The sequence below is a fragment of the Denticeps clupeoides genome, chromosome 13 (genome assembly GCF_900700375.1).
Source record: "Denticeps clupeoides chromosome 13, fDenClu1.1, whole genome shotgun sequence".
Lineage (NCBI taxonomy): Eukaryota > Metazoa > Chordata > Actinopteri > Clupeiformes > Denticipitidae > Denticeps > Denticeps clupeoides.
In genome coordinates this window covers 8,940,862-8,966,037 of record NC_041719.1, presented here as the reverse complement: position 1 = coordinate 8,966,037, position 25,176 = coordinate 8,940,862, and the positions used below count along the sequence as shown (strand labels likewise).

Sequence of the window (25,176 nt, the reverse complement as noted above, 5' to 3'; positions counted from 1 at the left end):
CTGCTCGCCTGGTCCCTCCATCTCTGAAGGTACGAGGAAGACACTCATCTAGACTCTTCTCTGTCTTGGCCCCTCGGTGGTGGAATGAACTTCCCCTCGAGGTCAGAACAGCTCAGTCACTGAGCACCTTCAAACGGCAGCTCAAGGCCTTCCTCTACAGAGAATATTTAGATCAACTTTTAACCTTCTTCTTGTCTGACTTATGTATAGAAATTACCACCGAGTGAATAAAAAGATTGTATTCATAGTTGGGGGTCCTAGTGAACCAGAAATGATCACTTCATCAATGGTAACTTAAAAGCACGTTGTAAGTCGCTCTGGATAAGGGCATCTGCCAAATGCCTTAAATGGAAATGTAGTTGCCAAAACCCCCTGCTTTACACAACCCGGACGTGCTGACAGACACACCGGCACATTTTTACCACAATTTTGGTTTTAATTCATGTGCAATAAGGCTTCTACCTCACCCTTTCATTTAAATATTTTATTACATCATATTTTGTATTATATTAGTACATTTGTATTATTAGCCTTTTTTTTCTTTTTTTTTTTTTTACACACAGTATTTAAGATACCTCTCCGCCTCGGGGACTGCACCTAATTCCGTTGTACTTGTTTCAATGACAATAAAGATATTCTGATTCTGATTCTTGTACCAGGCCATTGGACCTCACACAGATGCTGCGAGATGCTGGGTACCTTCATGCATTTCATTACTTTTTTAATTTGTGATTTGCGTTAAATACATGAAACAACACAAAAACACTCCCTTTAACCTCAAATAGCATCTAATTATATGTCTGTCATAAATCCAGCCCTGTGCTTCATAAAACATTCAGGCTGCGGCCATTTGCTATTTATTTATGCTCAACGTAAATCTTTTGCCATCGTGCATGACTTCGGAGTTGAGGAGAGTCGTTAGAAGACCAAGCTTGTCTAATGGTCATTATGACTGATCAGAATTTAATGACAGGACATTGTTGGAAAGGTATTCATCACCAGGCCAATATTCAGTGATTTACATAGCACCAAAAATAGTTGGATTAGGGTGCTTCCAGAAAAGGTCCATTTCCTCCATAAAGCATATCAGCTTGGTGTTCATATGATCCATCAAGACAAGCATTAGTTTTGAATTTTATAGTGCAGTAGTTGAAGAGGAAGCTCTTTGAAAATATATACACTCCACATTTCAATCTTAAAGCTGCAGTACGTAATTTTAAGGCAATTGTATTCCTGATTATGAGTTAATTACTTTTTAACTAGGTAATCTGGTTTGACCTTTGCATGTCCATGCTACATAACAGAGGGAAGATAATTATTATAACATAGTGAGAAAGTAACATCTTACCACCTGAAATATATGGATCTGCATTGTTTACATGGCATGGTGCATGAATATAAATGGATTGGATATCTAAAAAGATATATATTGTAAATTTTAATTGTAAGAACACTTCTTCATCTACATATGAAACTTCGCGGGGACTGTTTCTGTCCTGTACTCCTAGTTTGGTCCTCTAGGATCCACTGAAGCACGTTTCACGTGTAATGATTTGCTCTCTGATGATTTAAATAAAGACCAGTAAGTAGTAACAGGCAACTCATTCAATGCATTCATTTTGCAGGTCCTTGTTACTACTGTGCATCACTGAACTACGTGCTGTGTCCATTATGGCTTCATGGACTACCAGTAGAGAGCAGCATTGAGCTGAGAATTTCATCAGAGCTCTGCTAGACTCCTTAGGCCAACACGACCTTGCACAGGTCCCGTCTATGACAGATTGCCTCATATGTATGCATACTATTATCCGTACATCCTCCCCGTATTGCACATGTACACCATGTGTAGATTGTTGTTGTCTGTTGTCAGCTGTGAATCATACTTTGTAGTGGTTGGGCTTTCATCCGGAATGGGATCTGGATGCCATTATACCTTTATACCTTTAGGTGAATGGCATTATAATGGCATCTCATAATTTTGATGAATTCTTAATAGATTTAAAAGTGGATTAAGAAAAGGCATTGTTGTTAATATGTTAATGATTAAGATGGGGCAGTGGTGGCCTAGTGGTTAAGGAAGCGACCCTGTAATCAGGAGGTTGCTGGTTCGAATCCCGATCTGTCAAGGTACCACTGAGGTGCCACTGAGCAAAGCACCGTCCCCACACACTGCTCCCCGGGCGCCTGTCATGGCTGCCCACTGCTCACTCAGGGTGATGGGTTAAATGCAGAGGACAAATTTCACTATGTTCACCGTGTGCTGTGCTGCTGTGTATCACATGTGACAATCACTTCACTTTACTTTACTTTACATGAATCATAATGAACCTTTTTCATAATTGTACCAGCAAAATTGAGACTGCTTTTTTCGCAGTGATTACAAAAATGTATTTATTTTTAGACTATTTACTTTTGATTTACAGCTTCTTAAAATCAGCGTTTGCTATTATGCAGATGAAATGTATATTATAGATAATAGTGTTAATGTGTTACATTAAAAACTTTTGTACCTTATTACATTTATTTCCATTTGAATGTGCACAACTAAAAGAAAGTTTAGTATTAAAAGTATTACTTAATAGAAAACATTAATTACGCAGTAGTTTTTATAGAGTTATTTATGGAAGATGTTTGATGTCAACCTCCTGAGGTTGTCTTATGTCATGCAGGCATGAGGAGCACTGACTGAAGATCATCTGTTTGGCCTGATTTCACCATGTCCAGCCCTTCGCAGTCTGAAAGAGACCATTTTCATTTTTCCCTGAGAAAAACAACATTTAGTTTTCCCTATAAAAACAGCTAAGTGCTCTAGGCCTGTAGTACAGAATTAATTTGATTATTTGAGGCGCGCACATTATGCCCTCAACAAGGTTCCACTTGTGATTTGATCACATAATGATGATTTGTGGAAACTGAATGAGCGCATTGTTTATTTCCCCCCACAGTTCTTAAGATAAGGTCATCTCAAATTGTTTTAACTTGTCACACCGAACAACCATACCGTATATGTTGCTTGTAGCTCTGCACAGAAGGAATGTCACATTTTTAATCACATGGTGGAGCATGAAATTTATTGCCTTGGCATGAAACCCCTTACAACAACAGACCACAGAATGTTTTCAAGTCAATTGTGCTGGAGAGAATCGGCCTTTTGTGGCAGACATACATTCAGAGTAAACAAATTGCGATTCGAGTTTACACAGTAGCACAGTTCGGCTAATGTCAGCGTGCAAAATCTGGACAGATTATCTTGTCTGGTTTTGCCCAGATATCTTTTTGGTTCAGTGTTTGTTTATCAGTGCTGGTGTGGCTTCCAGACCATCCCTCGCTGTGTATAAAAGGAAAATGGATGCATTACTGATGCTCATCAAGAAGCCAGCGTGTCCTGCTGTAAATATTTTACTATCAATAACAGTAATAGTGAGCAATATTATGTGTAGATGTGCTGCTTTGACCCGTTTCTTGCTGGATGTAAAATGTGTACGGCGAATCAGTCTGAGGGATGCAGGGTGTCCGTTGATGTGATAACCTGGGGACCGTCAGACGTTACATTTTTTTTTTTTTATGCGAGATATGAGCCAGATGATCACTTGACAGGCTTTTAATATAATGTTGAGTTGTGGAATTTATTAGAAACCCTGAACCATTAAAGAGAAGAACATTATCCTGACTTTGCTAAGCTTTGTAATACTTTTACTCCAACATGACAATTTTCCTTCAATGCCGTTGATGATGAATCGCTATAACATATACATTAAATATGTTATAATATTTATTGATGCAGAGTCTGATTAAATGGCTCTTTGTACAGGGAATGTTTCACCAGTTTGGGGTATGAAATCAAGAAAGTGTCTCAGGGGCAACATTCCCAGGGCGCCCAGAAGCGCTTACATCCCGACAAAAGTTTTTTCTGCAGCAGTCCCTTTTCCTGAGCAGTTGGGAACCTGGTTGGCCATAAATTCCCCAGGTCGTCCAGACATTACAAATCCCCTGGATCCCCTCTATGTGCTGATGAGCACAAAATGGGGGAGAAAGGCCACAATATTTCTGCGGCAAGTTTTCTCCCAGCAGAAGGTATTGATTATTTGTGTGTGGCGAGAGATTTGGAAAATTCAATTAAACGAGTTGAGCAAAGGATTCATAAATCCCGACTCGGCCCACGACCTGTACAGAGACATTGTTATGTTCTAAATCAATGTTGCACTTCACTATATATTTTCTTAGGAGCATGGAAAATAAATAATATTTAAACAGTTCTGCTTACCACAGAAACAAATTTTATCCTCTCACAAGCATTTAGTCCCGGGCAGCACCCATCCCCACAGCTGTCGACCTGGGCTGTTACACACTTTTATGACAGGTTTTCCATAAGAAAATCCCATACAATATGAATTTTGAGGTGACAATGAGAAGCAAGGGGTTGTATCAGCAGTATAAAAATTGATCAGGCCGCGGTCGCTGCGCATGGGGAGAGATTTGTATGGCAGCCTTAATAGACTGTATTAAGGAGAGATTCCTTAAAATGTAATAAAAGCGATGGGATTTTTGGTGCTTGGCCGCACATAGGTCGCAGACCTCCGGCTGCCAACACATCAATCCTCAGCCGGTGAAGGACAAATGGTGGTCGTTTGGGGGAAATTTTATGCTTTTTGATTAAGAACACAGTTGCAATTAAAGAGGTGCTGTATATTTGAGGCTGGTTTTGGCACTCAGGGGCGTGCACAACTTTTCGCTGGTGGTGAGCAACTCAGTGATGATTCCGAAAACGAATGCACCGGAATTCACTTTCAATTTTCTTTTTGCGACAATTCTAATCTTCACACATGCATACTCCAGGTTAGGGCTGGATGGTTGTGGTAACCTTATTACATTTGTCACATTATTTATTACACTGTAACGAATGATACAGATATATGGCACAAGTGCACATTTCTATAAGGTAGATGTTCCATATGTCTGATGTTCCATATGTCGTGTGTTAACAAAGCTTTCCACTGACACATTAATATTTTCACTGTATGTACTGCCTACCTTAGCTTTGCACTACAAACAAATCACACTGGACTGTATTTCCCTCTGAGGGTGTTGCATTAATTTTTATATGATATCAATAGTTTTCTAAAATGGTTAGAAATGGGTCAGGAATCTTAGTCGTTAAGCAAAAAAAAAAAAAAAAAGGAAATATTGCGATAATGGTGACATTTGTGGATACAGCAACCTCTGCGATGGAGTGATGAAATTATCTGGTCGACAAATCTTTTCCAAATAAGTTTCTTTTTATTTGTGTCGTCACACAAGTTCATTCCTTTTTGTTTTAGCATCCACACTGGGTCACTAATAGTCTAGTTTTGTGGACGAAGGTGACGTTTGAAGGCTTAACAGCCATTTAAGCTGCAAGTGTTTGTACTTAAATAGAATTGCGTCTGTTCTCCAGAGACCAGACAGGAAACGGGGAAACGCAAAATACATACTAATGTTTACCTGGTCACTGCGCTGCTTCTGGCATTTCCTTTGTAAAGCTCAGTGTGGCAGGTCATTACAATGTTCCCATTTCTGTTTGGACATCTCAGGTGTGCATGCACACACACACACACGCACACAAGGGGTGTGTAATTCACTCTGTTTTCATATTGAATTCAGCTGAAGTACAAAATCACAGTGATGCAATATTGTAGAGTGTCAAAAGAATTGCTGGAATGCTTTCCCATCTTATTACCTAGTTGTGTGTGTGTGTGTGTGTGTGTGTGTGTGTGGCACAGCCCTCTGTGGCAAATGGAATATTTTTGCCTCTCGATAGCAAGGCCGCATTTAATGAATACAGAATGCAGCTGTCAGTGGCGAGGCAGAGAGATGTCTGGGAGGCTGCCAGTCATTTCTGTCCATGTCAGAACAGGAGCAGGCCGGAGACACGCTCACCCAGCGTTTCCAGACACATTTACATTCGCCGTCTCTCGCCGGAATAGGCCTCCCTCTCGGCTGACAAAATGTTGATTCTACAATAAATGGCATGTTGCACCTCTGCAAAAATAATGTTCTTTGGGCTGGCACCCCGTCCCATCGGGCCTGATGCAGAGTGAAATCCTCGGAGCCTCCGTATCGCTTTGTGTTTCACACTAAAACTGCTGCGCAAACCGATATTTGCGTTGCAAAAGCTGACTTCCTCGGCCATGACCGCCACTGCCGACAGCTGGTGCAAACAGAAACCTTTTCCTATTTCTGCACAGGCTGGATCGGGTGGCTCTCACTTTATCACCCCTGGAGGCCGCATGAAGGACGGAGTGTCCGCTCGCGCATTAACAAAGCTAATGTTTTTTCTCACACGCCACCTCTGGACAGGAAAAGAAGGCAAAGCCTGGCAACCAGCTCTCACGCCTGCTTTACTTGACCCTGGACACCAAAGCCCAAGGAAAGTAGACACATGTGACAGAGGACCTGTATTAGTGTCCCTGGCAGATGTTCTCGAGCACATTTCCTTCCTCCAAGTTTTGGAAAAACGGCCTCCAATACATATTTAAGAACCACTGCTTTCCTCATCTAAACAGAAGATAAAGAAGGCGTTTTATGGGTCTATTATTCCTTAACATCATGTGAGACCATGGGTGTTTATACTCAGATGAACAGGTCCTCTACACGCTCCTTTATTCTGTGTGCGTGTAGCCTGCAGGGTCTGTACAGGCAGAACCACCCTGGCCCCTTTGTGACCTGATAACATTTATAGTTGTAATGGATTTTTTTAATGTCTGTCATTAAGTTCCAAGCGGAGTGGGGAAAGAGATTGCTTGTCCCTTTTTTCCGTGGTATTTCAACTTTATGGAATTTTGTTCTCATATGTCGACTTCCATCATTTTTGTTTTTATGGCTGGTACCTACGTGGGTTTTTGTTTAAATGTGTAGCCTCTGCGTAGAGTCCTTAATACAATGATAACTGCAGTAACCGTTTTATGGTATTAAATTAGGAAATTCAGACTTGAGAAATGTCTTGTTTAATTACCACCATCTTCAAGATTAAACGTAAGAGGTGATTAGCTGATGCACCGACTTACAGATGTGCAGATGAGACATTTACAAGGACTTTACAGGATACATTCCCCATAATCTAAACTAGCATAGAAAATCATAAAGAGGAAAAATGTTTCAGTAAAAAACATATTTTTATTAATTATGTCCATCAATGTTTTAATCGCAACAAAAAATTTTTTTACATTTTAACCCTAAAAAAAATTTGGGAGACACCCCCCCAAAGACCCCCAAGAGCAAAGGCCCCAATTTTCCCCTCATGTCCAGAGACTGGAACAACCTTCTTCATTTTGTTTTCTTATTATTCTTCTTGCCGGCCGCCTCTGTCAGTTGCACCAGGTTGAAATACAGCAGCAGCCCCAGGAACTGCAGGAATGAGAAGACGGAGACCAGCACCGGAAACAAATCAGGCAGCCTCGCCGGCGGCTCCATCACTGCGCTTGCGAAGCTCAGGCCACCCATGGCCACCAGAGAGAAAGCAAACTGTAAATGACAAAAAGAAAGAGAGGACCTTTCTTTCCCATGCAGAATGAGACATCACAAGATCTGCCCTCATAACTCGTAAAATATTTCCACTCCAACATGTCTATTTAAGAGCAGACGAGCACGAGATCTGACAAGAGCCCCTGTGTAAGCTGCGTCTGTAGCGGTGTCAAGCCTGTGAAACCTAATGCCCGCTGCCAGGCCCCCTTATTTATGCCTCTTGAGTAAATAAATATCTAGGCAACCCAGTGTTAATGACACTCACTATATAAAGAACACCTCGTTCCTGTCTCTGAGGACAGCTAGAAGCTCTGTGGCTCTAACGGTGTCCTGCACCGCTTATAAGAACATCGGTGGGCAGTCTTTTTTCTTTTCTTTAAAAAAACAAAGGCTAAAATGTTTCATAACAGATTTAATACACGAGAAATATTTACCACATGCGAATGTCATTATAACACAGATCAGCCACAACATTAAAACCACCTGCCTAATACTGTGATGCCTCCACCCCCCCCCTCGATGCTAAAATAGGCATGGACTCCACAAGACAAGGTATCTGGAAGGTTGTCGCCTCGTTTTCCTGCTTCCAACACATCCCAGCCCTAACTGTTCACTTGCTGTCTAATTGACAGGTAGCAGTGAAACCAGTTAATCGTGCTATACACTGAGTCAGTAATTTAATGTTATGGCTAATCATTGTAAATTTAATGGTTGATTTAATCGGATTTAGTTTGTTAGTGATTTTTGATAAACGCTAATGTCTAATGTCTGTTTTGGTAGAGGAATGTTAAAAATAAATAAATAAAAAAATAAAAATTAACTGTATTAGCTGAATTAACTGTACTGTGGCAATATCATCTTTAAGAAGTATGAAATATGGCACCACAATAAATTCACAACCTTCAGGGCAACCCTGTAAAAGTGATGACAAAGCAAAGGGAAAGCTCGTCGGGGAGGCTAAAGACAGCCCAATGTTGACCTTAAAGGAGCTGTGGAAATTTATGGCCACAGCTGCCCATTCCCTGCACATTACAATTTGTGTCTTCTCCAAAACCCTGAGCAAGGTGCTGATTGCATGACATTACACGCCTGCTCTTGTTAACACAGAGGTGAAGTTTCGAAACCATTTTTTATTAAAATAATAATAATAAATTTCAATGCAAACTAAAACAGCAGACAACTGTTAACCAAAGAAGAGTGACTGCAAGAAATTCTGCAAATTCCAGTTTTGCACGATTTCTAGGAATAAATACCTTACCAAATAAACTCCACTCTTCTGATGGTAATGTAGCTGTCATTAAGAAAGTCAGGGCTGTCAGTTACCTTCCACTTGAGAATGCACGAGAAGCTCAGGGAGGGCAGGCAGGGCGGGATCAGAGTATGCAGGGGCTGCAGGCGGAGCTGCTCGTCCGTGCTGCGCTCCAGAGCTGACAGCAGGTATACGCTGTAGTATACAAAGGCCACTGATGTGACCACGTATGGCAGGAGCAGCCCGTCCTTCAGAAGAAGGGGTAGCATGCTGCAAAACAAATGTTCCTCTGATTTAGGGTACATGGTGAAGACACCAGGAATAACCCCAAGAGAGGTTATTTGTCATTACAACAGTATACACAGTATACAGTGTCTTATACATGCTGTTTCACAAAGACCCCCCATAGTGCGATTACAAAAATGTATATATAGAGTACAGGCCAAAAGTTTGGATGCACCTTCTCATTCAATATGTTTCCTTTATTTTCATGGGCATTTACATTGGCCAACTATGAATGAACACATGTGGAGTTATGTACTTAACAAAAAGTGAAGACCTGGCCTCCACAATCACCGGACCTGAACCCAATCCAGATGGTTTGGGGTGAGCTGGACCGCAGAGTGAAGGCAAAAGGGGCCAACAAGTGCTAAACACCTCTGGGAACTCCTTCAAGACTGTTGGAAACCCATTTCAGGTGACGACCTCTTGAAGCTCATCGAGAGAATGCCAAGAGTGTGTAAAGCAGTAATTGGAGCAAAGGGTGGATATTTTGAAGAAACTAGAATATAAAACATGTTTTCAGTTATTTCACCTTTTTTCGTTAAGTACATAACTCCACATGTGTTCATTCATAGTTTTGATGCCTTCGGTGAGAATCTACCAATGTAAATGGTCATGAAAATAAAGAAAACACTGAATGAGAAGGTGTGTCCAAACTTTTAGACTGTACTGTACATATAAAACGATTACACATAATATGAATTTTAAATACTGCACTGAAATTAAACTGAACTTAAATACCTAGAAAGACTAAAAACTAGAAAGAAATTCTGTACACTAAACAAGGACAGCAACATATAAGTTGCTTCAAAGTGGTTGTGCATTGTGCAATGGACTGGTTCAAATACATAGGACATTTCAAACGAGACACACAAGACAAGACATACAAAAGCAAAATGTCAATGTGCAAAATGGGTAGATTTTGTGTGATTGGTCAAAAAGATGCAATCGGTTGAAAGTGTGGTGTTGTTGAGTTTAATACCTCTGACTGCTTATGGGAAGAAGCAATCATGCAAGTACTGGGATACAATTATCCTGTATATGGATTCACAGTGCTGTCCTAAATATGACAAACCACACCACCGAATGAAGCTTCTCTGATAAATATCTAGGTAAGTTAATGGGTAAACGCTTAATTATTAAAGTTGGGATGGCTCGTCTGTATTCAGTTTCATTTACGGAAGCACCACTAGATAGTGAACATGCCAGTGAGTTCTCACTATACTTTAGAGCAAACACATTACATGTCTAGTTTTTAGCACAGAACACACACCAATGGGGCAGTGTTGCCCTAGCATGTCGGACCCGTAATCAGAAGTTGCCAGTTTGAATCCCTCATTGTGTGCACCGTGTGCTGTGCTTCAAAATGACAATCACTTCACTTTCAATGCCATAACACACCACCTAATATTCTGAGGCCTTTCTATAAGAAAAAATAATGAATATTTTCAGCAATTTAAGCTACAGTAGCTATTCTATCGGATCAAACAAAGTTAGGCAGGTATTTAAGCAGAACATGATGGCATTTACTGGAATAAGGCTTTTAGGGCTTTTCCTGGAAAAAGACCCTGTGAGTTGATTTGGTTAATAAAAAAAAAAAAGTTGCATCCATTGTTTTCACGGCAAGCAAAAGCTTCTGCTGATGCACGACACTTAAGGCTCAATAATGGCTCAACAATAATCTTCATAGTTATACAAATACTGTCATACAAAAACTGTGGCTCATAAAGTAATTTTATTATGGGTCGCAACAGAAGAGTCTCTGTCTAAGAAGGGCACAACTGAAAATAATGTTGCCAGCAATGCAACTAAACTGTAGACAAACTAATGGCAAAAAAATGAATCTGCATAGAGCCCTGTTGTCCCAGAACAAAACGCGCTTAGTGATGGTGGTATGTGCGCTATTTGTCCCAATGTCCATCAGGTTCATTGGCCTATATCCTGTATAGCACAGCAATATTGCTTAGATTGAGTTGGAAAAGCTGTTGGGAAAATCACTGGATGAAGTCAGTACATTTTTTTCATGGTTTTTAAGATATTTTGTCAATCACACAAAGCTGTAATTAACACAAACACAAGCACAAGCCCAAATAAGACTGTCTTGTTTGTGTCTGTGTGTGAAGTTGAAGTAGACTATTGTCATTTCAGCTATATACGTGCTAGACAGTACATAGTGAAACGAAATAACGTTTCTCCGGAACCTGGTGCTACATTTAACATTTGAACGATTAGACAAAGTTCCATACTGACATAAAGTGCACATGTGTGACAAACAAACTGGGCTACATAAAGAATAACATTTGACAAAAACATGTAGACAACAAGACAGACGGTGCTAAACAGGTGAAATGTAAAACAGTGCAAATTCTGCTGTGAGGCTGAGATGACAATCGCATCTTTGTTTCTGCCAGTCTCACTGCCACTAAAACACAGGTTGTGGTCAGCTATAAGTTCTTTAGCAGCCACCAAAGAGCTTACCTGAAGGTAGAAGCTTGCAGAAACCAGATGGCCATCAAGGGCAGGTCATTAAGCAGAAGGCAAACTGGCCTGAAGAAAGCATTACCAACAATAACTATTTCTCACCGTTTGGCTGCATTGCACAATGTTACACACATAAACCAGACTTGTAGCCCCATCTTGCACAATGTTCAGAAGGTCACACTGCTCGGCTGATACTCGCTTCCCCCCGTGAAGGCCATGTTATTCCTCAGAGCCTGGGTGAGAGAGGTGAGCTTCACACAATAATGCTATGCTAATAGGAGGCCCAGGCACTGAGCTGATCATGACAGGGCCTGCCGCGGCGATCCGGTTACTGCCATTCTCCCTCTGCACTCATACCTGATCCTCAGCAAACACCACCCTCTGCCTCCGGCCCCGATCACCTCTAATCCCAGAGCAAGCATTACTGATTGATTCGGGTGGCAGGTGCAAGATAAAACTTAACAGTTAATAAAGCAACAATCTGGATAATCTAGATTAATAGATCAAGGAAATCTGTAACCAAATCCATGCGGTAATAGCCAGGGCCTGTGCAGCTGCCCATGCTTTCGTATATGCTTTGGAATAATATTAAGGACGTCTCTGTAATTGCATGTCAAAATTCTTTTTATTAGGGTGGCAATGTACCTGAAACCATACATACCTTCCAGAGGTCTAAATGAGTATTGTGTTCTTAACTTTGCTGAGAGTAGCATGTACAACACAATAAGAAGAGATGGGCGAATTCTCATTAAAAAATGGGGTTGCACTAACACACACAGACAAAAAAAAAAGAACTCAATATGAATATTTGATATGGTTATGGCAATATGCAACTCCCTTAAAAATTTGGAAGAGTCTAGACCTTCAGTCTCTGTACAGACCTGAAGTGACATTCAGACAAATCTTTTAACACATTCACACCATACCCCTCCCACTGCAGGTTAGAATGAATAATGGATTAACGAATGATGAATAACAGGAGTGGGGAGGACTGAAGTAATGATAAAAACTCACAAAGCTGGCAGCAAGATTGACTTCTCATGAACTTGGAAGGAGAAGAGGAAGAAGGCCAGAGAGGAGTTCACCTGCAGGGTTACCAACAAACAGGCCTAAGCGGTGTTTGTACCGGCAAATTTGTATCAGAAATCCACTCAGATATATATTCAGCGGTGACCTTTTTAATGTGCCATAACCGCCAGTACTCACCAAAGCGAGCTTGAACTGCCACAGCGTTGGCCTGGTGAACAGTTTTATTGATGACGGCAAGACGGCCAGCAGGGTGAGCACAAGACTGAAAATAAGATGAACCTACTTCATAAGTCCATTCATCACCACTGAAGGATTTACTATGCATACAAACAGGTCATAAGAAACATGATCGACAGCCATGTTGCCAAACCCCAGTAATTTAAGCCAGGGTGTGAAACTAGAGCTCACGGCTGCTCATTCTTTTTATACACTGCTGCGCTAGACCAGTAAGACCCCAGCTATGTAGGAAACGCAGCAAATACAAGCCCCTTCCTGACAGACCCTCCAAATTAGTTTAACCCCTGAACTGTCACTCTCTTGGGAAGCCTTAAAGGTGCTGAACAAGGGGAGCAGAATGGGGAGGTGAAGGAACGGCCATATTAGGATCTCGGCAAGAGCAGCACTGCCAACTGGGGACAGGTGTTTAATGCTGCCCTTCACACTTGTGAAATAAGATTCGTTCTTCTCCTTTTCCCCTGTAAAAGGAAGAGGATTACTGTTAAATCCTCACGCTCTTTAATGTTAGCACCCCCCCACATGATCCTGAAAAACTAACATTAGTAATTTTTATTTTAACATGCAGTGGTTAGCAGTGCCGGCCAAATCCGTGGTATTAACGGCTTTAAATAACATTTCTATTGTGATGCCATAAATATACCCCAACTGGCCATTTAAGTGCAGACGTCCAAGATGGAGCCTTTGGACCATGTCAATGCCGCTGAGTGTGGAAGTCATTCAATGACAATATTCGCTGCAGACAAAGATTTCCCCCCTTGGACACACAACACGTTTCATTCTGAAGGTGGGACACACGCATTACGGCTGGTTTAAAAAAGCGCAGCAGCTACTCACAGGAAACATTAGATCATGATCACATTACAGCAACTGTGGGCAATAAAGCAACCCCCCACCCAAAAAAAAAAAAAAAAAAACACAATATCAGGAGTGTTTTACATGAATTTTACATTAAATAACTATAGTAATCTGTAAATAATTTTTAGTAATCAACATGATAATAACAGTAATTTTGTGATTCTCTATAATCATGCAACATATTTCAAATAAGTTACATTTCTAAATGCATTAAATTATACTACTAAGTGAATATATTGCTGCTAAAAGTAATGATTATTGTGTTGCAATACTGTGATCATAGTGTTCATATAAAAAAAAAAAAAAAAGAACGCTGACAGAGATAGGAACCACATCATTTTTAATTTAGAAAGTTGTCAACAATAATAGCAAGAGACTGACACAGACAGGAGGGATTACCTCAGAGAGAGCTGGGTCTCAGTAGACAGCAGGGTCTTGATCTTTATCAGCACGTTCAGGCTGCACCATGCGTTGGCCACTTTATCCTGTCAACACATAGAAGCATACACAGAAGACACACAGTAAGATTAATAATAAGGTAAAACTAAACTAAAAATTGAACTAAACGAACAAAAAAAACACATTTTTTATATTAAATAAAAAAGCAATAAAAAAGTACTCACGGTAATGTTATAAAATATTTATTGAAAATGATCAATAACAACAAAATAACACAATCCATGAGAAAAAAAGTGGATAATCTCATGTTGCAATAATTGAAACATGTGCAACAGGACAACACAGAATGTATTAATATGGCAAGCTGCTTTAAAAAGCTTTGGGGAGAAAGCAAATAGTTGGAATGACTCCAAGTAATCATCTCCCAACCAAAACAGCAATAAAAATTCCTCCGACATTCCCTGCAGCATTTGTACAGGAGGGCATGGGCAGGCATTTCTCGGCCCACAAACCTGCCCTTCATAAATATAAGACGTTGAGATAGAAGGGGAAATGCGAAGCACAAGGTCAGTCATTCAAGTATTAAATGACTGGTAACCTTATAAGACATTAATAGAAAGTGAAAGGAAGAAAAAAAAAAAAAAAAAAAAAAGACTTGAGCCGAATGAGTGGCACCGGTTAGGAAAGAATTATTTTTCGTTGCCCAAGCAGAGATTATGTTGGCTATAAAAATGGCAGCCCTGCTTCCCAACAGACTGTGCTGTGTGACACTGCACACTTCCAACAAACACAGCTGTTCAGCCTCGCAGCTGTGTGTTTGTGGACTTTAGAGCTGAGAGTTCACCCATCAGACGTCCCACTGAGTGTGTGAATCTCGTTTAGTGGCACTTATACACTGTGAATTATATACAGTGCTGTTGTAAAAAAAAAATATATATATATTTATATATATTGTAATTGTATATGGATTTGAGTGGACACACCTCAAACAAGCCACGAGCCACGGGGAACAGGCGGTGCACCACCTGCAGAAGCTGCCCAGGGTCTGACAGGAAGGGCAGCCAGCAGAGGGCAAAGGTCACCAACACTGTCACTGAGATCTTCAGCAACTGCATCAACCTGGTGGGGAAAGTTCAACCAGCAAGAAGTAAGTTGGCTATTTCCAGCAAAGGCCTGGTTAAAATCAAAACATGCTTGACTTCATTGGTTTAGGAATTGTTTTTTAATTACTGTAAGTACTATTAAGTACTATTATTTGTTATATTTCATATATTCATGAAGGCAAGGGATGATCATTTTAATGAAACTCATGCACATACGTTTAATTCTTTTGCACAATACTAAAACCACCAGTCGGTTACGTTGGATTTTAAGTACTTCTAATGTCTTCGTATAATACAGTTTGGAAAGATATCACCCTATCTTTTTTTTCCCTCTTTTTAATCCATGGGTGGGACAAAAAATGTTGACATGTAGTGTACCATTCCCTTAATAATCCCTTAAAAAAATCACAGACAAACAGAACAGAGTCTCCCCCTTTTACACTGTGCCACTGTCACAGAGTGTGACCGAACGGTGCAGCTCTCACTTTACAGTTACTGGGATTAGCGATGAAGTTAAGTTACAGTGCATGTGACAGGCTCACAGGGCATCTGCCCGTGCCCCGGAATCTTCTCAAAATTCTTCCATTGGCTAAAAAGTGTGGTGTTGCCTTTCAGTAGCCGAGTGCAGTGGTAGAAGTGCACACACAGACATAGCAGGGGCCGTTTGGCATCGCAGCGGTGTCATCTGTGCATTGCTGCTCCCTGGCCATCTAATCCAGTGATACATTTGCCACCAAATGCCCTTGGTACATTGTTACTAAATCAACAACAGCAAGAACTCAAGAGAGCTGGGTTCAGTTCTATGGCGCTAAAGTCTCCTTGGTAACGTCACACTCTGCTAAGACGTTACCATTTTTTAAGCATGGAAGAATGAGGGAAGGAACTTTAGTCCAATTATTTAAAGCATCAATGAGAGGCTTTTGTAATTATGCAATGGTTATATGTGGCTGCATATCAAATTCATTGCACATTCATGCTCAAAGAACAAATGCTGTGTTACTTGGCACCAACGTGCTTCACTAATTGACAGAAGAATTTTTCTTATTGGTTATGATCATAACAACCTATATTATACGTTATTTATACATCTATTGCTATTTGCTCGATGAACATCATGTCACACCTCAGAGAATTAGATCTAACGTCGAGCAACAAGGACAGATCCATTTACTCCAGATTTATTTCAGATGGTTCTCACTGCTGAATAATGCCAAACTTCTACTTACCCTCTGCCTGTAAGGCCCTGCTTGGCACACTTGCCCAGGAGGTAGCAGAAGAATGGCAGCGAGTGGTAGAGCTCCATCTGCTTGTAGTTCAGTGCCAGGGTGAAAGCCACAGATCCCAGTAGGTCACGGCCCAGACCCAGGCCCAGGACTCCCAGGAGCGTGAGACCCAAGCTCACGCCGTTGTATCTGAGACTCGGTGAAGGTCTCACAGGCACATCAGCTGCACCCGAACCGAATAACCTGTTCAATATTCCCGGATGGTACTGAGCGCATAAGGCTACATGAGTCACGCACTGAATTCTGAACAGATACTATACAAGTAGCAAATAACTCCATCAGCTATTGGTAACCCTGTGCCGATCTAGAAAAACAATATATTCTGTTAAACTGCAGGATCTTCTATGTTTTAATGTGTGCTCTACATACTCTCCATTGTGTGCAGGTGTATTGACATGCGATGAGCGACAGCTAAGAACATGGCATGGAGGGAGATGTTCCACGGCTATCTGCAGCGCCAAAATTGCAGTAAAAAGTATAATTCACAGAATTTTACATATTATTAAAACATATTATGGTATTATCATTACATTGTAATGTTGTCCTCATTATTAAAGGATACTGAAAGTGGCCATAGTCTATCAAGGTGAGCCCTGGGTAAAGCAGGATACACAGCATTGTGGCAACCTGGTGAAACAAAAAAAAAAAAAAAAAAAAGATTTTGTTCCTCTTGTGTGCTACAAATAATGTCTACATTAGCATCTCTAGAGTCTGTGGGGGGTTCTACAAGAGTCTTGTAGTTATAATAGTATTAATTAAAATGTAGCTACTGAAAAAGAGTGAAAGTGAAGTGATTGTTATTGTGAACCACTGAAGTACAGCATATGGTGAGACAACGAAATGTGTCCTCTGCTTTTAACCATCCCCCTTAGTGAGCAGTGGGCAGCCATGACAGGCTGGAGCAGCGTGTGGGGACGGTGGCACCTTGGCGGTTCAAGAAAAAAATAAATGGTCTCTTGTCTAATATGTGTGATTTCTGATGTCAGTGAAGAACGTACATGAAGAGGAAAAAAAAAAAAAAAAAAAAAAGAAGAGAGATCATAACGTTTCTCACCTTCTTTTTTACCGAGCCGTTGACTAGATATAAGCAGTACGAGACAACTGCTGGAATGTATATGAAAATGTCTGCAATGAGAACTGAGACAAAAAAATAAATAAATTAGACGTTTGCAGCGGGTCAGGTTTCTCAACCTTTATTCATGCACACCTGTTGCCCTCATGTATAGTTTGTGAGCAGTGCTCTCAAATCCTCTCGAGGCATAAAGCTCCACCCAGGCAGGGTTTATGAATTTTGCTCTGTTGGGAAAAAAATAAATAAATTGCCATCATGATCTCCCTTCTTCCTCTTCATATTATACCTCATCGTAGGGAAATATATGGTCACTCACACATGGCCACAGAGGAGACTGTGGTAAGCTGTTAACGGAGGGTAGTCCAGGCCCCAGTAGTCCAGATCGTTGTCCGTGGTGTTGAAATACCTACGTTTGGACGGGAAGACAGACGCGTGCAGGGCAGATAAGACACTTCTGGCGCTTTAAACGACTGACACCGACGCAGAGAAAGCTGCGTGCAGCAGGTCTCCACCTTGGACAGGCAATAAAACAATGACCAACCACTGATGGACAGGTAGGTTGCAGGTCACTTCCTGCCAGTGCCTTTGAGCCTCGTAGTCTCCAAATAAGGGCGCCTTTCCCGCACCTGGAGTGAAGGAAACACATCAACGTTCATGCAGGTGTTTTTTGTAGCGGAAGCGGTCAGAAGCACCTGCTTCTTTTCTCGCGCCGACCTGAGTACGGATTCAGCGACACCGCCCATCTCGCCGTCAGCCCCAGCAGGACGCAAAGGGACACGAGGCTCCAGCCCTCCATGGTCGGCAGCCGACGCGAAAATCCCGCGGCCTCGGGCTCAGGCTGCGGCGACACGCTGGCGTAACTCCGAGACGCGCTCCATCTTCGCGGTCTTTGCACTTCCGGGGGCCGCGCGTCTCCGCTGCGCTGGCGCGGGCTGATGACGTCACGCCCCCCCGTTTGCGCTTCTCGCTTGAAGTCGAGCCTCGAGTGGTTCGCCCATACCAAGGGGAGTAGCAATAATTGACGTAGAATAAATATTATTTCTGTACAAATTTTTTGAGAACAAAAAAAAAAGTATTAAACAAATAATTCCTCGGCTAAACGTTTGACGTTTATGCGCAACCTATAAAGCAGGTATGCACCCACACATTTACATTTAGAGTATTTATCAGACGCCCTTATCCAGAGCGACTTAATACCAGTAGTTACAGGGACAGTTCCCCCCTGGAGCAATTTAGGTTTAAGTGTCCCTCAAGGACACAATGGTAGTACCACCCCTTACATACCCTGCAGGGCACATCATCGCATATAATATTCTGCAACAATCAATTCTTTTCTTAGAATTAACCAAGTCACATGGGGGGGGGGGGGGGGGGGGGGGGCTGGTAAAATAATTGCAGCACCCTGCCTCAGTCTTTCGCAGAAGTAGCGTGGGCCCTAGTCCATTTAATATTCATAAATAATAATAACCTCGGACAACTGCTGATTTGCAGCGACACTTTCATTACAACGGGCGCCCATTAGTTATTAATGCCCCGGCGTGTCAGCTTTACTTTGTCATTTATTGCTTCATCTCTCTGCCTTTGAAATATTCAGCGAGCGCGGTAATCCGCGTTTACTGGGGATGCTCAGCTCCGGGGTGGGGGGGAGATCACCGCCGCCAAGAGCCGTCTCTGCGTTGTTAAACTCGCCACTGACCCTCCCAGATTCTGCCCTTGCTTTGCCAGTAACATTTCTGCAGACGCAGCTTGTCCAAGGCGACCTTGTGCGAGTTGGGGTCCAGAAAGAACCGTCTCACCGTGCACAGACTGTACATATACTTAAATCCTAAATCAAATAATTCAAATTCGATTTGGCTACACGCACTCAGAAAATAAAGTATTGTACCTTTAGGGGCTTGTCTTGTTTGTATGTTGCACGTTCACATTCAGTACTCTACAAAAGTTTAGAATGAAGAAAGTGACAGCGGAACCCCTGTTGATCTAAGATGCACGATTTACCCTGACCACTTAGTGCAGAACGTGAAACAATGTCCTGATGTGTACAGAGAAGAAGACTCTGTTCTCCCCTTGTTCTCCGAGCAGCAATACGATATTGTTCTGCATTTTGCTCGTGTAGGAGATCATTCATCGGTCCACAGGGTTGGGAGACAAGAACCCCCAGTTCTGGTAGCGCATGTTTAGTTATTGACATGAAATTACTGCTTACTTCCGCAGTATTCTGATAAGCTTGTTTAACACATTGAGTCTCTTCACAATTATTGTAGGGGGATAAGGAAGCGGCCCTGTAATCCGCCACTGAGGTGCCTGAGCGAAGCACCATCGCCACACCGCCTGTCATGGCTGCCCACTGCTCACCAAGGGTGATGGTTAAAAGCAGAGGACACGTTTCGTTGTGTCACTGTGTGCTGGGCTCAATCACTTCACTTTCACTTTTTGACTTCACTTTAAACCACATAATTTTTTTTTTTTATTTAGAGTCACTGCTGCCTACAGCTTGTGGAAACTACTGCATATGAATAATTTCCAAAAGTAATAATTTCCTGGCAGGCTACATCCTTGTGGTTTGTTGTCTTGGAACAGCAACTGGCTCCTACTGAACCCAGGAAGTCAGTCAGTCTACGCATGATCATACATCCCGAATTTGCAGGGTTTATGGATATTGTAAATAGTTTATGGATAAAGGGGCAGTGGTGACGGCGCGGACCCGTAATCGGATGGGTTCCCGAGCCACCGGATGGGAATCCCGAGCCACCAAGGTGCCACTGAGCAAAGCACCGTCCCCACACACTGCTCCCCGGGGCCCCTGTCATGGCTGCCCACTGCTCACTAAGGGTGATGGTTAAAAGCAGAGGACACATTTCACTGTGATACCGTGTGCTGTGCTGCAGTGTTTCACAATGACAATCACTTCACTTTCACTTCACCTTACTTTCACTGTAAAGCAGACTGCTGGGTGGGGTCTGCTCGGGGTCTCACTGGTGGTCCGGGAAGAAGCTGACACTGTAATAAGGAGGTTGTGGGAAAGGGAACTCCCGAGGCGCCCGCGACCCACCTGTGCTGCGCGCACGAGCAGGTGCGGAAAGGTCAAAGGTCAGGGGCCTGCGCGAGGACACGCCCCTTCTTAAAGGATCAAAGCGTTTCAAACGTCGGGTTGGAGGAAGCGCAGTGCGGTGTGCAGATGCAGGCGTCATTTCAGGTTTCAAAATTTCCTGTTAAATTACGGGGTGCGTTGAATTAAACAACTGAGCGTTTTTTTTAAAGTCGGTTTTCCTCAGTTCATCTCATATTACGAGGTGGAATTTTCACATATTTTAAGGATGAATGAAGATCATTCCCTTGTATGCGACTTTCTTTGATTAACTGATTACGTATTGATTGCGCATTAGTTAATTGTATATTGGATAAATAATCGAACAGGCCGAGCCTAGATGATTAGGGCTGGTGAGTAGAAGACATTCCCTTCCCTGTCGCCCCACTTGGATGAAGAGTTATTTCATGACGTCAGCGGGGATCCGTATCTGTTGTAACCTTGGACTCGTTAAGGAGTCGAGTCTTTCCCACCGACCGAACTTAAAATAGACCGTTCATTAAAACCCGCCGAATCCGAAGCATTTCGCAGTGTTCTTACTCCAAGATAAATAAGAGCTTACGCCCCCCCCCCCCCCCCCCCCCCCCCCCCCCCCCCACCGCCCCGCTGTCAAATAATATCTCCAGATATTTTTAATTGCCCTGCGCGAGCGTGAATAAACGCCACCTAGCGTGGTGGTTTTGCAATTGAAGCGACGCAAGGTGGCCCACGGGATTTCACGTCTCCAATAAGTGTGTATACGCGGGAAATAAGGATCTTGAAATTTCACAGCTCATGCTTATCTTGTATTAAAAAAAAAAACAATAAAACATATTATGGTATTATCATTTTTTTAACATTGCAAACACGTGTAAGTATTTGAGCGTTGCGAGGGTAACGATTCTTCTCGTCTGAACATTATCGTCGCTTCTTTAACCCGCGCGGAATGCGACTCTTCCCGGGCCTGAAAGCGAGTTCGGGGAAGGGCCGCGCTTTCTCTTCTCCCCACGGCTGCCGGTTAAATATAACCCGATCCTGTCTCTCAGCCGCACAGAAAATACTTCATTAAAACGGTAATAGTTCGTTCGCGACATCGACTTTATGGTGGAGTTGACTTAGAAGACGTCGTTAATTAAAAGGCAAAGCAACGAAGCCTTTAAAGTATTTGTTTACACGACTTTCCCCAGATTGGAATGAAACAAATACTTCACAGCACGTTTAAAATATATATATATATATTTAGTGCGATAATGCAAGTGGCGATATTGCCTCCGATGTATGTCAAAATTGATAAATAATAAATGATAATAGTGCAGTAAATTTTTTTAAGAAATGCCATTTAATCTGCTGGGTTTCACTTTTATATTCTCTAATTACTTAATAAGTAAATTATAACAATGAAATTATTGCTTAAATTGTTTTAACACCGAATAGCAAATTCGTTTTCCCCCGTGTTTGTGTGATTTATTTTTTGCCAATATTTACACCAATATATTATTTTAGAAAAACTAAAATTAATACAAATCTAAACGTCTTTTTAATTATTTGATTTTTTCTAATAGTGTGCTATTAAATCTTTCATTTCATTTAAACTATTAAAGTAAATATTAATAAAATAGATTCTTTCTCAATAGAATTTCGTTTTCATATTTATTAACAAAAAAAATAACAGTTTACAACACAATAGAGCTACATAGATGCATATATTTTAATTTTATAAACAGACGGTCTGTTCAGCCTTTGAATAAGAACATTTGTGGGCTTTTTATTAAAACAAAACGAAAATTTTTTAATTAAACGAACTCCAAAAGGATCTTGAGAGTTAAAAAAATAAAAACAAAGAACATAAAATGAGACAGCCTATCCAACTTACAAACGGTCATACAGTTTTCGTGAATAAAATAAAAATATGAAATTCGAAACAAATTAAAGTTATTTTCTTTCTACAAATATTTACAAATATTACCTGTACATAATGCATTCCTTTTATCTTTTTTTTTTTTTTTACATTTTAGGCGGACAGTGGCCAGTTCTTCCCGCTCTGTGCTGTACAGTCTTACAGTCCCCGGAAAAATAAAATAAAAATAGTTCTATAAGAAAAAAAAAAAAAAAAAAGTTTCACTGAGAAGGCCACTTGGCCGCGGCCGCCGCCGCCGCCGCCGCCGCGGCGGACGCGGCGGGCAGGAACTGTCCGGAGATGATGTTGGACGGGACGCTGAGGATCGGCGTCCGGCTCAGGGACAGCGACTGCGCGCTCAGCAGGGCCGACTGGACGGTGACCGGGGGCCGCAGGAAAGTCTGCGCGCTGGACGAAGTGCTGGCCACCCCGATAATGTTCTCGATGCTGAACGACGGCCGGCTGGACGGCTCCGACTTGATGATGGACGCCGTGCTCAGGCTGCTGAGCTGCAGCTGCAGGCTGGGGCTGAGCTGCGAGCCGAAGCCCTTCCTGTTCAGCTCCGCCGACGGGAGCAGCGGGACGGTGGGGGGCAGCATGGGACCCACGGGGGGGATGTAGGGGTACTGCAGGGCGGCGGGGTGCGAGTAGGCGGCCGGGTGGATCCCGTAGTGGCGGCCGTAGGGGCCGCCGATGCCGTACGCGCCGAAGCTCTGCATCATGAGGGCGGTCTGGTCGCGCAGGATGTCGGGCTGGTGGCGCTTGAAGCGCTTCCTGCGGCGGAGGAAGCTGCCGTTGTCGAACATGTCCTCCGACTGGGGGTCCAGGGTCCAGTAGTTGCCCTTGCCGGGGTTCCCGGGCTCCCGCGGGATCTTGACGAAGCAGTCGTTGAGGGACAGGTTGTGGCGGATGGAGTTCTGCCAGGCGGGGAACTTCTCGCGGTAGTAGGGGAAGCGGTTGCTGATGAACTCGCAGATGCCGCTGAGGGTGAGCTTCTTCTGGGGGCTCTGCAGGATGGCCATGGTGATGAGCGCGATGTAGGAGTAGGGGGGCTTGACCAGGCTGTTCTTGGGCTTGCCCTGGACGCCGGCGCCGGACGCGCCGTCCTGCTGCGCGTCGCCGGCGCCGTCGCAGGGGCTGCCGCCGCGCTCCTTGGCGTCGAGCTCGTCGCCGTCGTCGCCGCGCTCCGGGAGCGCCGGGCTGTCGCAGTCGCTGTCGCGCTCGGCGCCGTCGTCCTCGCCCTCGCCGACCACGTCGATGTCCACGTCGTCCGCCGCGAGCACCGTGTGGCCCGACATGGCGCTGGCGCTGGCGCCTCCGGACAGGGTCATCACCGCGACCGGGTGGGGGGGTGACGGGATAACTTCTCGGACCGGGTGCGCCCGCGGAGGCTCGCGCTGGCTGATGGGGGTGACTTTTTTGCACTTTAAGATATACTAATCGCGCGCGTCACGTGACGGCGTGACGTCGGCGCCGCCCCCGGTTAAACCGAAGTTGTCGCGCGGATTTGTCAACAAAAGGTGGCGAGCGCGCGCGCCGATCCGTCCGTCCGTCCGTGGAGAGGGTGGGTGGGCGGGCGGGCGGGTGGGGGTCCCCGCGTTTTTTTTTTTTGTTTTTTTTTTGTTTTTTTCCTCTCTTCACCTTCACCCCCCCCCCATCACGCTCGAAATTTTTAGCAAGTCGTTTTTCGAAAAAAAAAAAAAAAAAAAAAAAAGCCGCTGAGCGAAAACGTCGACAGCTAAGTTGACCGAGTCTCCGCCGGTGTGCTGCATGAGATCCAGCTGACGTATTACTATTATTATTATATTTTATTATATTTATTACTCTTTTTTTTTGCTGTAGATGGTAAAATATCTGCATCCGCTGCATGCGCGGTGGACGACGGGAAGCGCGGATAAAAAACGCGGAGGTGCTAACGACCTCATCATGGCGCGTTAGCATATGAACGGGTCGGAAATGAGGGGACGGGGGACACTATTCAGCGGTCCCCAAGCGCGAAGGTGCGCGTCGCATGTGGGGCGGCCGCGGTTAAACGGAACTAATGACCTTTGACATGTATTAGCGGCTTTAATGGGGTAAAAAACGAAGAAGAAGGAAAAAAGAACTAAACAAACAAGCGAGAGAAACGTTTCCCGGTTCCATCGGTGCGCTCGCCGTGAACCAGCCTCCGACTTTCTATCGATCGGGCGCGGCCCCTTCGCCGACACCGATGGAAATGTCTTTAATTGACAACGGAATCAAATATTCAATTGTCGCCGCGACAGCGGTTCACAGCGCGCGTTTGATTATGAAGTTATTATTTTTTCCAAAAAAAAACAAAAAAAACAAGGGCGCTACCCTTCTTATCATCGTTATTAATTACGATAAATCGATTCACGTAGCCATGGCATGATTGAAAAGTTATTCAGAGTTGCGGTCTGCGCGCGCGTTTTTATTTCTATTCGATTCGCACCGATATGAATTGTCGGTGCGACGGGCGAAGAGGCAGAAGCCCTGACGCCGAAACTCGCGACGACCGAGGCGCGCGCCCGCGACCTGTGTGATCTTCGGGCCGTCAATACGGGCCACTTAACTGATGAGGTCGGGCCACTTCGGCTCGATCCAGACACCGACCCGCAATTCGACACGACGGTGTACAAACCGGTGTTCGTTTTTTATTAGCATTATTATTGCCGGATTCTATTTTATTACCAAAAAAGCTCAATGAACATCAATACTACTT

The 25,176-nt window shown here is 43.2% G+C and overlaps 2 protein-coding genes across 4 annotated transcripts; both read right to left on the bottom strand.

Moving 5' to 3' along the window:
* Positions 1-7,132: 7,132 nt before the first annotated feature.
* alg6 (ALG6 alpha-1,3-glucosyltransferase) lies at positions 7,133-18,414 on the bottom strand. Of its 3 annotated transcripts, none has more exons than XM_029001884.1 (14): positions 18,205-18,414; positions 18,032-18,116; positions 17,807-17,896; positions 17,626-17,714; positions 17,473-17,555; positions 16,981-17,045; positions 16,362-16,547; positions 15,016-15,151; positions 14,033-14,118; positions 12,719-12,803; positions 12,527-12,597; positions 11,510-11,578; positions 8,824-9,019; positions 7,133-7,500 (listed from the first exon to the last, which is right to left on the bottom strand). In XM_029001884.1, the coding sequence occupies exons 1-14, from the start codon at positions 18,284-18,286 to the stop codon at positions 7,303-7,305; spliced, it is 1,521 nt and encodes a 506-aa protein (XP_028857717.1). In that variant the 5' UTR covers positions 18,287-18,414; the 3' UTR covers positions 7,133-7,302. The 3 variants fall into 3 exon arrangements, with proteins under 3 accessions (XP_028857717.1, XP_028857718.1, XP_028857719.1); XM_029001885.1 differs by having other exon boundaries at positions 18,003-18,116; positions 18,205-18,377; XM_029001886.1 differs by lacking the exons at positions 17,473-17,555; positions 17,626-17,714 and having other exon boundaries at positions 18,205-18,377.
* A 3,779-nt stretch (positions 18,415-22,193) lies between these two features.
* foxd3 (forkhead box D3) lies at positions 22,194-23,843 on the bottom strand. Its single transcript, XM_029001135.1, has one exon. It carries the CDS (start codon positions 23,783-23,785, stop codon positions 22,676-22,678), a length of 1,110 nt encoding a protein of 369 aa, XP_028856968.1. The 5' UTR covers positions 23,786-23,843; the 3' UTR covers positions 22,194-22,675.
* Positions 23,844-25,176: the final 1,333 nt, after the last annotated feature.

Bases quoted from the DNA above. Each gene is read 5' to 3' on its own strand.
- foxd3 (XM_029001135.1), bottom strand. From the start codon at position 23,785: ATGACCCTGTCCGGAGGCGCCAGCGCCAGCGCCATGTCGGGCCACACG.
- alg6 (XM_029001884.1), bottom strand. From the start codon at position 18,286: ATGGAGGGCTGGAGCCTCGTGTCCCTTTGCGTCCTGCTGGGGCTGACG. The intron at 17,046-17,472 runs GTGAGAAACGTT...TTGTTTCACCAG, and splicing joins ACGGCTCGGTAAAAAAGAAG to GTTGCCACAATGCTGTGTAT. The intron at 12,598-12,718 runs GTGAGTACTGGC...GTAACCCTGCAG, and splicing joins GGCAGTTCAAGCTCGCTTTG to GTGAACTCCTCTCTGGCCTT.